This window comes from Chiroxiphia lanceolata, chromosome 3 (genome assembly GCF_009829145.1).
Source record: "Chiroxiphia lanceolata isolate bChiLan1 chromosome 3, bChiLan1.pri, whole genome shotgun sequence".
NCBI lineage: Eukaryota > Metazoa > Chordata > Aves > Passeriformes > Pipridae > Chiroxiphia > Chiroxiphia lanceolata.
The window spans coordinates 23,238,123-23,252,215 of NC_045639.1; the positions used below are offsets into that span (position 1 = coordinate 23,238,123).

Sequence of the window (14,093 nt, forward strand, 5' to 3'; positions counted from 1 at the left end):
ATTTAGCAGTATCTCTTACAAAACAGCATCTACCCCTGAATATAATGATAAATATAATCCTCTTTAGAAGTGAGGTGTGGAACTCCCAGCTGTATGTATGTTTACTGCTGCTTTTAGTCCTGCTGAGTTTTAATAAAACAACAGACTCAGCCTGGAAGAGAAGCATCTTCAACTGGAGCCACAGGAACAGTAACGAATACCTATTTCAGAAAGCTAGGCTGTAAGCCTTTTCACCACTCAAGGGGAAAGTATTCCTCTCCCATGCCTCCATACATGGTTTCTCATTAGAAACACAAACAGTTGTTCCAGTTATTTTTTGATAAGCCATATGTGTCTTCGCTAGCCTGTCATTTCACTTGTCAGTAAAGCAGCCTCCCCTAGAGAGTCCACTGTTTATGAGCTATTCCTATTCCATGTTCCTGTACATACTGTGTGCACCAATTGATTTTGGTCTGCAAGCACACCTGTGATTAGTGTGTGGGAGGAGCATGACTCAGACCTAGTCATTCCAGTGACAATTATTCTTTAACCACTTCAAATTAGTCTTCATCTGTAAATGTCATCTTTATCTCTGACCTTGTTGGTTTACTCAACATAATTCAAAACTTCATTATTTTTGTATTTTGAGCACCATTAAATATTTGTAACTGTTTAATGATACCAGAAAAGGGAAGGTTAGGGAGCAGTTTGTCTTTAGGTTTGTTTGGGAAGTGTTTGAAAACTCTGCATGGAATATAATCACATAACTTGTTTGTACTCATTACACCCAGAAGTAAAAGTTGTTCACGTGCAAGATGGGATTGGCAGGTTACTCACTGTGAGCTGAAGAGCATCTTGCAGTGTTGATGTGGTTATTGAAGTAGTAACACCCCAGGAGCCTGGCTTACCAAGGTTATTGCATCAGAAGCTTCAGACTGAGCTGCGGTGAAGCAAAGCAGACAGGTACAGCACAATCCAGTTAAGTGCAATAGCTTTAGGGGCTTAATTTCACAGTAAAGTTGATCTGAACTGAGAATTAATTGTTGTCCTTATGTCCAGTATCCATTCATCCTGTCAGATGCAGCCATTCTCTTAAGGCTTGCTGGCTGGTCTGTCAACTGAACAGACTTGATGGCTCCTCAGTGATTACCACAAGCACTTAAGTCACTGGTGGTTTCACAGTGTGACCGCCTGGGGCAAAGTCAGCTTGAAGGGTGCTGGTTAAGTGTAAGCCAGGTGAGCTACTGGAGACTCAGGCTTTCAGTTAAACACTTCCTGTTGGTTGCAGGATTCTGTTTAACTCATTTTTGGTCTGGAGACAATACAGTTAATCCAGAGAAGTTACTTCTGTCTGGAATCTGTGAGACGAGGGTTATGCAATTTTTACATCAGCTGGCTGGATGAGGCCAGCACTCTACCACCCACCTCTGGTTCACTTCACAATGAAACCATAGTACCTCCATCCCACTCTGCTTTTATATTGGGGTGATTTATAGGCATTAAAATTTTACCTTTTCTTTTGTTCTCAGGGAAGACAAAACCTAAAAAAAGACTGTGCTGTACTTGCTACATAGGCAGCAAAAGCTTTTCTAAGTAATTGGATGAAAGTTAGTGGTCAAAGAGAAATGCATTTTCTTGATATTTCTCCTAACTGTGTCCATCATAGGCGTACGTGCTCACACCTGTGGAGTGGTGTTTAAAGCTCATGTTTATGTGCATAGCTGAGTAGAGTTTTTAAACCTAATGAGAAGTGAGAACACTGCAGGCTCAGGAGAGGCACTGGGTCCTTCCTCCTTGTGGTCTCACTGATGGATTCAGACCTGAATGTACTCAGTAAGAAGTGCATCTAGCTATCAACTTCCCACATAGGTGCTCTGATGGGAGCAGAGGGAAGCTCTCTGAATCCAATTATCATTTGTAACAAAGAATTACTCCAAAGACTGCACTCAAATGTAAGATACCTTAATTAAATGAGGTTGGAGCAACGACCAAAGGAACCAGACTGGATAACGTTGCTTGGACATTGCAAGTGACTTTAGCCATCAAACTCTTGTGTTGCAACAGTCACGGGGGCAAGTTTGGTTCAGAATTCCGCATGCACTAGTGCTGGATCATGGCTTTGGTGTGCAAAATTCAGATCCAGTTCTGGAATCTCAAAGGCCACAGGTTGGTTACTGCAAAATAAGGCTCAGTAATCGCCAACAGAACAGGCCTGAGACAGCAGTACAAAGCCCAGCAGAACATGTGTCAGCATTGTAGGAAAAGGATTAGAAAGTTTGGATAACAGATGATCTCCTTGAGTCTCCCTAGCTTTCCCTCCTGCAAGGCCTTGTAGACAGGATCATACAAATCACAGAGGAAATATAGTGAACAGAGGAACCATAAAAACTGTGTAGGTAAGCAGTTTCACACGAAAAGAGAACTTTTCCTAGTTGTTGTTTGTTAGGTTTGGGGTTTTTTCGGTATGCGTAGCTCTACTTCAGTAATAGATTTTAAAAAGAGAAGAGTTGGCTTCTAACTGGGGCAAAGCATTTCAGATAAATCGAGGGTAGATTAAAAAGAGCTTCAAAGCAAAAGCCTTCACATTGGTGCAAATGAGTAAAAATCTAGAAGCAGTATCTGGAGATTTAATTTTAACCAAGTAATTGAAAATGGCCATGCATTACTCTGTATAAACTGTAGAAGAAAAATGATGCCCTTAAATGGCTCAGTCGTCATTTAAATGGTGATCTGTTCATTAGTGCTGGGAAATGAAATGGAAATCTATTTCAATTTTCTAGACAATTTAAATTTTATTGTCCATAAAATTCTACAAAACAGTAAAAGAGTGTCCTTTCCCACAAATTGCGGAGGATTTAATCAGATTTGGCGTTTTATTAATTCTCATCATGGTAAAACCTGTTAGTGAATATATTGACCTGAAATCATCCCATGTTGATAAAAGTATTCAACTGGTGAGTCTGGATTGGTATGTTTGGAATAAAGATAATTTTTGCAGCTGCAATGGAGTCTATGGCTGCCGTTAAATCCCCCTCTGGATGACTGTTAGTACCTTTCAATGTAAATAAACTATACAGTAGCTGTCAAAACAAATGAATTATGAGATTTGTGAATCAGTATTCTCTACCATTTTACTTGTTTAGGCACTTCTTAATTTGTCAAAATCCAGATTTTACAGTGTTAATTAGTGGGATTTTGTTAATTTAGTCAGGTGCTGCTGTGCAGAGGCAGGAGCCATGGCCCTGGAGGTAATAGCTACCCCTCTTCCTTTGTATGGACTGGCAGGGTGCCCTTCATCCTCTCTTTTCATAAGCGGGCTCTTGGATCCAAGATGTAGCCTTTCATAGAGAGCTGAGTGGTGTTGGCCCTTCAGTTTAGAGAGAGCTGTTTGAGTTGGAGAGCTTTCTTGCAGGGCTGATGCTGAAGTTTGTTTTATTGGCTTTTATTCACTTTGGCTCTGATCACCTCTGATCAGTTTTGGTCTGTGTATTTTCCCATGCTATTTATCTCAGCCCAAACATGCTGAAGGCAAAAGCAAAACCTGTTAGAGAGTTGTGCTGCGCAGGATGCCTGGCCTTGTGAAATTCTTGTGAGCCAAAACACCTGTGATTGCTGCTGCCAGCTGCGTGGGTGCTACCAGATCAAATCAAAATAAAACCCCTTCAGTTTTGAAGCATCCTAAGGGATGGTTCCTAAGGAAGCATCCTAAGGGAGTTCACCATCCTTGGAGGGCTTGGTCGTTTACCAACACTTTCTTGTCTTCCATATTAAGCCTCAAACTGGCAAAATTGCAAGTTGATAACAGGAGGTTATATGTCTGTGCTACTGCAGTAACAGTCTGCTTTTATTTTGTAGAGTTAGGAAGGGGTGTGAGGAGAGAAGCAGTGGGAGCTGTTTTTGGTGTTTATTCCATAGTTGTTCTTAACTCTTCCTTTTCTGCCCTTACTGCAGACAGCCTATTTTAAGGTGCACAGATGTTTCTACTACTCTAGTCTTTCGTAGTTGCTTAAGTGGCTTCTTGGAGCAGCTGTACCCTTGTTTATGTCACTGACTTTCATTTTCATTGCAGTCCTTGTTTATGTCACTGACTTTCATTTTCATTGCAGTTCTTGGGGTTTTTCGTGATAGGCAGACAAAAAAAGATTATATGTCTGATGCTCTGTTGTTTAGCCTTTGTCAACTGTGTCCTCACTGGTGTCCTGTCCTTTTGTAGGGGAGACATTTCCATTGTAGCTGGAGCCCAGTGTAGTCCTTCTGTGTCCCAGTTTTGTTGTCAGCAGGGTGAATGTAGCAAATATGATGATGCAAGTGAGAAGATTTGCAGTAGGATTTGACTAAGACTTTAATAAAATTTGCCTGTGGTCTCTCATCTTTCTTCCCTAGAAGTCAAGCGGTTCTGCCACATAGCTTGATGCACGTGTCCCTCACGGCCTATTTAGGCTTTCTGCTTTGCTCTTTGCCATTGGATTGATTTTCAAACTCGCTCAATTGATAGTAGTGTGCCATCTTTACCATTGCTACTGCCTTGCTTCTGAGGTGCAAATTACAAACTGGTGGAATGGAGAAGGGAGGGGGAGCAGTGTATTTATTGTTTTAGTCCAGGCGAATAGGGAGCTGTGGGAAGAGCAGGATCTAACAGTTACTGGGACAACATGGGGGAGAACTCCTCTGGGAATTTACTTTCACTTAAAAAAATGTCTTTTTCCCCAGTTGTGAAATTGAGGAATTGGTGTACATGCTCAGATGATAGTAGCAATTGTAATTTGTTTTCTACCACGTGGAAATGTTATGTAAATATATTGTGAAAATTAATGAAGTGTTAATATTAATTGACCTAATAGATTATGGCTAAGTTGTTTGCATTTGTTCTTTACCAGCTAAATTAAATGATATCTCTATGCATTGTATTAGTTAAAAACAAAAGGTAGATGAAAGATTACAAATAGGAAACTTTATAGTACACAAAGCTTCCTAAGAAGTAGGAAATTAAGCAATTCTGCCTCTGTCTTGATAGAAAATGGGTCAGCCTATTTAAATTCTGTACTTATTCTAGGTTATGTAGACACTTGATCAGTAGATCTTACTTTAGATGCTTTGATTTCAAGTTGCAAGACTACAAATAACAATTCTATCAAAACTAATTCTGTAAGCAGTTCATTGATAGATACCTGTTCAGTTTGGTATTTGCTTGCAGATTGTAATTAACAGTTCAGCTTTTTCCTTTTTAACTGCATGCTCTCCACCCATAAGAAGCATAATTACCATTAATCAAGACTTCTAATCTCAACCAATTATAAGCTCTTACATTGTTCTAATTGCACATTTATAAATAATGTGTTTTTCTCATATAATTATGATATGATACAAACAATTATTAATTTCTGCTTTTATTTTTATCTGATCAATGTTAATTCTGTGTGACCTCACAATGTGCTATTTGAAAAAAGCCTTTGAGACATGCAATTTTTTTGGTTAATTTATGATTGTGTTTCATATTCAGTGAGAAGTGATATAGTGCAACAGATTTCTCACAGCCATCTATGAATTGAATAATTTGTTGTAAACTCAGAACTTGTTGATGAAACAGAAGTGCAATTATACATTTAAATCATCTGCTATTTGTAAATCCAGGTGCTTGCTCTTTGAATAGTATTTAGGTTAGCACAGTATGTAAAAGGAGTTTGTTTTGGCTTTTTGATTGTTAAGTGGAACTTATATGCAGACAGACAGAATTCCTGGATCAGCTTTCCAGAAAGTTAAGATGAAGGCAGTTTGGTTTCAGAAAGCGCTGCATGCCTTTGGGGCAAGATGTAAGAGGCTGTTCATTAGTTGATGTTGGTCTCACTTGTTGCTGTGTAGTTCTTATGCACACGTTTTGTATGCGAGGGCTTTGCATGAGTGCATTTTGAACAAATCATCATCAGTCTGATGATTCATCTCAGGAACCACATGCAGCACTTAAATCTGTAATTGGGGTAATTGTAAACCTCTCATTCTTACAGATAGAAATTCTTCCTCTTATAATTCTAAAATCAGATCTTTTACTGTGGTAGCTGAGAACCCGCACTGACTTGTATTTATGTCTCTATTCTTACTTGTTACACCATTAAAAGTAGCAGATGATTTGGTGACCTTTCCAACCTGTGTCTGACCTTCAAGATTCACTTGTGCGGGTAAATTGGTATTGAAATTACTGTGCTTTTATCTTTGACATTATTTAAACACTGATTTAAATGGGGTAACATAGACTGTATTGTAAATGGGTAGCCACATTGTTGGGGACAATGTGTTTTTATCTATTGTCGGATAAGAATATTAATGTTGGGGGCGGGTTCTATCTTTTCTGAGGGATCTTGACATTCATGGAGACAAGATGTTGGGGATTTTGCTCTGTCATAAATAGCCCAGCTTTCTTCCTGTAGTAGACTGTCTGTTTCTGAAATCATTCTGGGGCTGCAGTCTACTGCAGTGGGTTCATTTCATAATTCCTTTGAAAAGAAGGAAAGGCATACAGCCAGCTATTTCCATGCAGAAGAGTTTAATGTTTAATATGCTAATGTATCTACCCAATATTAGGCTGCAAAAATCCTTGACTTTAATGTGTCTTTAATAGTAATAAAATGGTTAGCTAATGATATTAGGGATTGTAAGTTTGGGAATTTTTTAAAAGTGAAAAATTAATCTAGGCAGAAATAATTTTTCTTGCCAAGATAATTGTCGTACTGGAGCTGCAGTTTGCTGTGGAAATTGCTTGCCTCATAATAATCAAAATGGAGAAACCGAATTTCTGTTTTTTCTTTAGGCTTCTTGTAGATGAAAACTAATGGGACAGAGTGGTGACTCCCTTTTACCTTTGCTGGCATAGAGCTGTACATGCCAAGGTACTGAGCCCTCAGGTCTCATTGTTTGCCAGAGAGTTCTATGGACACAAGTACGGTTGCCCAGAAATCTACAGATAAGAATGTGCTTATGACCCTCTTCCTAATCTGTCACTTATTTCAGTACTGTGGTGGCTGGGAGAAGAACAATGTCTATGGATGCCTCGTGCTACTGCAGGGTCCTGTAGGGTTGTGTTTGCATCTGCATAACAGAGAGCAAACTAGGACTTAGTTAGGGAAAGGTAATGCTGTTCTAATACAAAATACTCGTGTACTAGGGAGCTGTTATAGTAAATCTGTTTTTTAAAGCATTTTATTGTCCTTCCCTACTCATTGCATCAGACTTCCTGGTATGGTTTTGCTCAGGCACAAGTTAAGGTTAAACAGAGATATATATATGTTTCTGGTCACTGTATCCCTATTCATACTCTCCACTTTTCTTTAAACTGAGTCTGCACATTTTTCTCTATATTTCTATACCCATTCGTACAGAGAGGTAGTTGGAAAAGGGGAGAGCTGTTCTCTATAAAAACTCATAAAAAGAAAAGAAGTCATGCACATCAAGAAGGAATTCTGCAGAGAATCAGCTGCGTAAAGGCCTTGAGCAAATCTAAATTTAAATTGCATCTCTTGATGATCGGGGAAAGACAGTCCTCAAAGTTTCTTTTGCACAAAATCAAAGGTTTTTTGTTGGTCATAGAACCCTAAAACATCTTAGTTGCCTTAAGGATATCTGCCTATAACACTGACCTGAATAAATAGCTGCATTCTCAAGGAAAGGAATGGGATGAAGACTTTTTTTTTTTATAGGTGGTGAGGGAGGAAATAAACAGCAAAAAGGGGTATTTTGATAAGGAAAAATACTCTCTTCTCAGTTATTTATTTTTATCTTGAGTGGATGATACTGATAATCTGGTACCTGTTTTGGGGGACAGGAAATGATAAAGAGGAAGAACTTACTCAGCAATCCAGAGCATTTACTGGTGGTTATCATCGCATCTGCAGCCGGACTGTTCTGCCTCTACAGCCAGCCTGTCACATATCACTGACCAGATTCACAACATAGGAAAGCTCCCATTGAGGCTTCCTGTCCATCCCCTTTGTTCAGGGCTGGGTTGGCTGGAAGACCCTCAGCCCCAGCCTCTGGAAGATATCAAAACATGACCACTGAGGCTGCCACCAGCCTGCTGTTCTGTCCTGGGCTTCAGCAGGCGGATCTTCTCAAATTTTGTGTGTTTTCACTTGTTTCTCTCTGCACTTGGAAACACTGCCTTTTTTTCTTTCTCATGTTTATTCTTAAACCTGTCTTGATGAACCATCTGGCTTCATAACTGTGTTGAATGAAGTTGGCAGGGCTGTGCAGTGGTCTGCCTCTGAGGGCTCTAGCTCTTGCCTCAGGCCTTGCTGGTTTTTTGCCTGAAGAATATAAAACATAATGCGAGTTTTTATATACTATTAAACTTGCATCTATAAATTACTGACCCATAGTAGCTGTTTATTACATATTCCATCTTCTGCTTTGATGCATTGTTGTTGTCACACTGAGGTGGGTAATGATGACTCAGCTTACTACTATGATAATGCACTTAAAGCTTAGAGATCTGTCACGGATGGCATTTCAACACAGGTGCTATAAACCAGAGATGAAAATTTAAAGTATTTGCTGTCAAGCTATTTGTCTTAAAATTCCTCTGTCTTCTGTTGTGGTTTTATAAGGTTTTGGGTACTACTGAATTGTTTTATGGATAGAGACAATTAGTTGTTTTTCAGAAACTCCATGATGCAGGACCTGACCTCCCAAAAGTTGTTGTTGGTCCTCAATTTGTAGTGCTGAAGGTGACCTATAAAATGCTTGTGCTTGTTAGGCCTTCCTAACACAGCACTGGGCTGTGTTATTTTTATGGGCCTGGCATTTACAGTCATAAAGCACAGTGGAACACAGACTGATCATCATCGCTAATTGTGTATTATTTCTGTGGTTTTTCTTCTTTTTCACAGCCCTTCTGTATGCCACCATTTTTGGTAATGTGACAACCATATTTCAGCAAATGTATGCTAACACAAATAGATATCATGAAATGCTGAACAGTGTCCGGGACTTTCTAAAGCTCTACCAGGTCCCTAAAGGACTGAGTGAACGCGTGATGGATTACATTGTTTCCACCTGGTCAATGTCCAGAGGAATAGATACTGAAAAGGTAAGTAAATTAAACTGCGAGGAAAGAAGTCACATCCTGAAAGTATTCCATTAAAATAAACAGGAGGTGCTGTCTTAGTAAAGAAGACAAATATTCTTTAAATAGTTCTAAGTAGTAGCTTCCCTTAATTTTAAACTTTCAAATGTAGTATTTCAGCTATTCTGTCATACCGACATATGCTAGTGGTAAAAGTATGTGTGTTTTGCTAGTGATATGGCATGAAATTGTATAAAAATTATGAAGAAAAAAGCTTGGTTTTCAGTAAATAAGGATGGTAACTAAATAACAAGTTCCAAATTGTAACACAATCTCACAATTTCTCCAAATGAGATTTTTTGTATTATTTCTGTGTGAGGTTGTTTGCACCTCTGTGGGCCTGAAAACAAAGTAATTTTTTTTTGTCTTTGTAGAATTTGAATGTAACAGTCTGTGTTATGATTAAAGATATTAATGAAAACTGGAAGTATTTAATAATGTATTATTTGAAATCTACCTTGTGTGAGGCAAATGTTATCATTTTAATTAATTGAATTTACAAGTAACTTCATATTGTGTCTTAAAATGACAAATGGCCTCTCACCAGAACAAATGTACAAAAGCAACTACTTGCCTCTTTTGTATTAGTTTCCAGCTTTTATGGAGATAGATGCTGTTTTTCTTCTGCTTGTAAAGAGATGTGATTTGTGCGGTGGATCATTCAAGAAATTATACCAATGCTCTGGTCACCAGCCTTCTGGTCGGCAGCTTAATTTAGTATTCTAAACTGTAGATGATGCAGTTAAAGAGCAAATAGTGTCATTTCTGTATAGCTGTTAAAGTGTCATTATGAAGGAGTAGAACAGATGTGACCTTGCACTGGGCTGTCTGGAGACCGAGAGGTACAGTGGGTACTGTTTACTTTCCTAAATATCTTCAGCTTATCTGCCATTTTTAGATCCCAGACCATAATTCTGTAAGCACTGTCTCTCATACTAGCTTTCAGAAAGAAATGGTACTTTAGTGCTGGATAGTGCTGGTTAGAAGCTACGTGGGATTATGGATTTGAGGTACGTACATTTTGGGGAACATGGAGAGACAGCATCTGAGGACACATGGTGCTGCTTTCATTCACCTCCCATTACAAGTTACTGTCATCATTTTAACAAAACTGCAAGAAAAAATTGCTATGTAAAACATGGAGGTTTTTTAGCTTATCTTTAAAGTTCATTCCTGACTTCCTCTGGTAAGGAGAGAAATGAATGAATTTGAAGACAGCAGAATAACCAAACGAAGCACGACAATTCTCACTGTAGCCTTTGATAATTATCTTAATAAACAGGGAAAAAGTCTCCAGTTGTCAGGACACCAAAGAGCCTAATTCAGTGTTGTTTTCAATAACTGGTGTGTTCATAGCTGAACTGCCACTGGTGATGACTGGTAAACCAAGAACCAACTTTCATCTGCATAGCAAAAGCTAGCAGGTGTAAGGCTGACTAATGGCTCTGCCAATCCATAAACTCCCAGGCCTGAGTGTTGGTTTGATGCCTGTGTTTTGGATAAGAGCATAATGTTAAATATTCTCTTTTATATTCTGGTTTCTACTACAGCAACCCTTTTTGTGTGGTATATTTAAGTAACTGCAAAGGGTGTGTGTAATCCCAGTAGTAAAATTTGGAAAGAATCTGCCAATACAGAATGTTTTTGTTGCCAGAGTAAATGAGATAATTGAAAAGACAGTTATAGCTGTTACCTGTGTTCCATGTTGAATGTTGGTCTTGTTGCCCCAGGCCACTTCTGTGAGCCTGGAAAACTGAGAATTGGGGGGTTCAGCTGCTGCTCTGTATGGGGCAGCCAAAAAAGATCATCACTTAAGTGCTATAGAGATATAACTTTTTGGAAGTAATATCTGTAATAACAGGTCTGCTTGGAGGTGGGCCAAAGATAATGATATTGGTGTTAGAGTCATTTGCCTTTGGAGTACCAAGCATAATATCTGGAACCAGTGCCATGAATTATGAGCTTGGTTCTCTGCTCAGATCTTGCACAGAGCCCCACTGTAAAGTGTAGACATAGCTGTAGTGCTTCCTGTGTTACCTTTATGTTTTCCAAAGTATTTGCATTGAGGCAATGCTGCTGCTTCTTCTCTTCTCTTACCATCTAGGAAAATGTGTGGGACTAACTCTGAAGCGCAACCAGAATGTTCCTTAATTGGATGGAATAGTTATTGATGAAAAAACTAAAAAAGAGGCAGACTTGGACTACTCAGTGTTTTTCTCAAATAGTACATCCTGGATGTAGTTCATCACAAACTATCCTCCAAAGATTTTTGTCATCTCCAAACTCTGTTCGTGTTGCGTATTTCCAGTGCTTTTGCCAGGAACTTTTAATCTGTACACGCAGTAGTAATTCTGTATTCTTTCCACTCTGCTGTCTGTATTATATTAAAAAGCTTTAGAAATGGCCCTGCCTGGTACCCGCTGTGCTAAGCATCAGTTTGTGTTCTCTTAGGAGCACACATCATGAATTGCTGTGAGGAACATTGCGTTTGGAAGATCAGCTTGCCCAACACAGCATCATACCTTAAAGTCCCTTTCTAGCATAAACAAAAAACTTGTTAGTGCCACTGAGGGGTAAATTTGAATACCTGCAGTTCTCAATATTATGAGTTAATTAAGCTTTTAATAACTTTTTCTTTGTTTGTTGAAGAGATGTACGATCACACTTCTCCTCTACACAATATTCTATGATTTGGAACATATAATTTGAGCAGGCTTTTAATGGAATCTGCCTATCAAAAAAGTGGCCTACCCTCTAGAAACAATCCTTCAGGAAGCTTTTCTTCAACACTTTCTGTACTGCTGTGCCCTCAGTTTTATTGTCTAAAAAGCTGAGGCCTTCTGGTAGTTCAATATCCAGCGCAGCACGTTGCTGAGATGAAAAGAGTATTTTCCTTCAGGTATTATAAAATAGACTAAGTTAGCATTGTGGCTTATGTGTGTAAATAATAGAAAAATAAATGTACAGACTGAGATTAGAAATTTTACAAGAAGGAGGAAAGTAGTTCTTAAATCTTGTGTAGTAAACTAGCAATAATAGGCACATAAAAACCATGCACAGGAATTGATTGATTTCCTTCTCAGGTTTTGCAGATATGCCCTAAGGACATGAGAGCAGATATCTGTGTGCATCTTAACCGCAAAGTCTTCAAGGAGCACCCAGCTTTCAGGCTGGCAAGCGATGGGTGCCTGCGAGCGCTTGCGATGGAATTTCAGACAGTGCACTGTGCTCCAGGAGACCTGATCTACCATGCTGGAGAGAGCGTCGACAGCCTTTGCTTTGTGGTTTCAGGGTCTTTGGAAGTAATCCAGGATGATGAAGTTGTTGCTATATTGGGTAAGTTTCACAGCTGATAATATGCATTGTGCACAAATACAGATGTGCGGAGCATTTTTATAACCTCTTCTTCTCATTCTCTAAAAAGCTTCAGTCAAGTTCTCTTTACCACAGCCTGAAGAGGTGTATTTTATTATCCTTCCTGTTCCACACAGGTAAATAGGAAGGGCAATCATCTCATCTCTAGATTGCTTTAACCCTGTTTCCGTTCAGTGGAAACTCTACTTGAGCATTGGCATCTTGGTCATTCTTGGAGTTCTTCCTGTCTCGACACACCTCTTTTTGTCAGAAATTCCATTTAGGACTCAGAAAACTTTTTTTAAAGTGCCTGTCTTCCCTGCCTCCCTCTCACCCCACCCCCGGTTAATAATCCACTTTTTATGGAAATTTTCCAATTAGATTTTTAGATCTCATGTTAAAATAATATTTATCCATTTTAAAGTCTAAGTAATTTAAAAATTTAGAGCTGATTTGTGTAAACTTGGAATGGCAGCTTTGTGTTGAGGCATTAAAAAGAAGCTAATAGTGATGTGAACAACATTCTTAGGCAAAGCTAAGAGAAGAGTGGGATAATCCAATACATGTAGGTAAATTGTGGCTGGAGCACTGAGGAGGTGGTTCTTATCATTTGATTCTGTCAGACCCTTTTGTAATAAGGTAAATTCTCATGGTGGCTTAATCCAGTACCTGTCACTCATAGCAACCAAGAAAAAGAGAAGAAAAGAGCTTGATAGTCTTACTTTTTCTGAACACACACACCCAACTGTCCCAAGAGGAATGTCTACTGAAAAATGAGGGAGCTAATAAATATCCTGAGTTCGATTTTTCTCTATTTCTGAACATATGTAGTAAAGGGTGAATTTAGTGTCCTGGGGAATGAAGTTGATAATATTTTGTGCCATATAAGAAGCTAAAAAGGTGAAAAGCTGGAGGATAACTGATTCTCTTTTGTTCTGGAATCACCTGTGCTGTTCAGTGCTGTACGATACTAGCAACTTCTGCTTGTCTAAGTTGCACATCAAGAACTTTTGCCATGTTGAACTCTCATGAATTAACATGGCAAATGTAGAACAAACTAAAACGTCTCAGTTTGTGTCCCCTAAAGCCACCACCTGGGTTCACTGCAAGAAGAAAACCTCGAAACGTCTTGCTACTCCATTTGAGTATAGGTAAAAAGCACTGAGACAGAATTTTTTTAAAATATCCTTTAAAGATAGCAATGTTCTCCTCATCTTTACTGGTAACTTCTGCATTCTATCATAACACTCACTTTAGAAAACAGCCTAGATTGCTTGAGAAACCTAATCTCTGCTGTTGCAGAGTGATAGCTACAGATAAATGAGGCTGATCCCTTGGTATCTGGATAAATAGAAGTATTTTGTTGCTACTGCTCTCCTGGGATGGTAACTATTGAACCTTTTCCCTCCACAACTAACTTCTTTTTTGTTTTTCATTTGGAGTCAGTTCTCTGGCACTCACAAAAGTTGATGAAATCTGTCATTTTCTATGTGAAGATTGTAAGTGAAGAGAAAAGTAAAATGAAGTGGAATCTCTTTGTGATTCTGTGAGATTTCATTTTGGATGTACCTCAATTTTTGTGTTTCTGTTTCTGGACTAAAGAATCCCTTTCCTTCCACATATGTATCTACCTTCCCCCTGCAGGCTG

At 38.9% G+C, this 14,093-nt stretch overlaps 1 protein-coding gene across 3 annotated transcripts in view; it reads left to right on the forward strand.

The window, feature by feature from the left end:
• KCNH1 (potassium voltage-gated channel subfamily H member 1) overlaps positions 1 to 14,093 on the forward strand; it is a 185,262-nt gene that overhangs the window by 79,522 nt on the left and 91,647 nt on the right. For all 3 annotated transcript variants that reach the window (XR_004356274.1, XR_004356275.1, XM_032683850.1), the window contains exons 8-9: positions 8,856 to 9,055; positions 12,175 to 12,427. Coding sequence is in view for 1 of the 3 variants with exons in the window: in XM_032683850.1 (XP_032539741.1) it covers positions 8,856 to 9,055; positions 12,175 to 12,427 (453 nt within the window). In the remaining 2 variants the exon portion in view is untranslated. The remainder of the gene's footprint in view (positions 1 to 8,855; positions 9,056 to 12,174; positions 12,428 to 14,093) is intronic.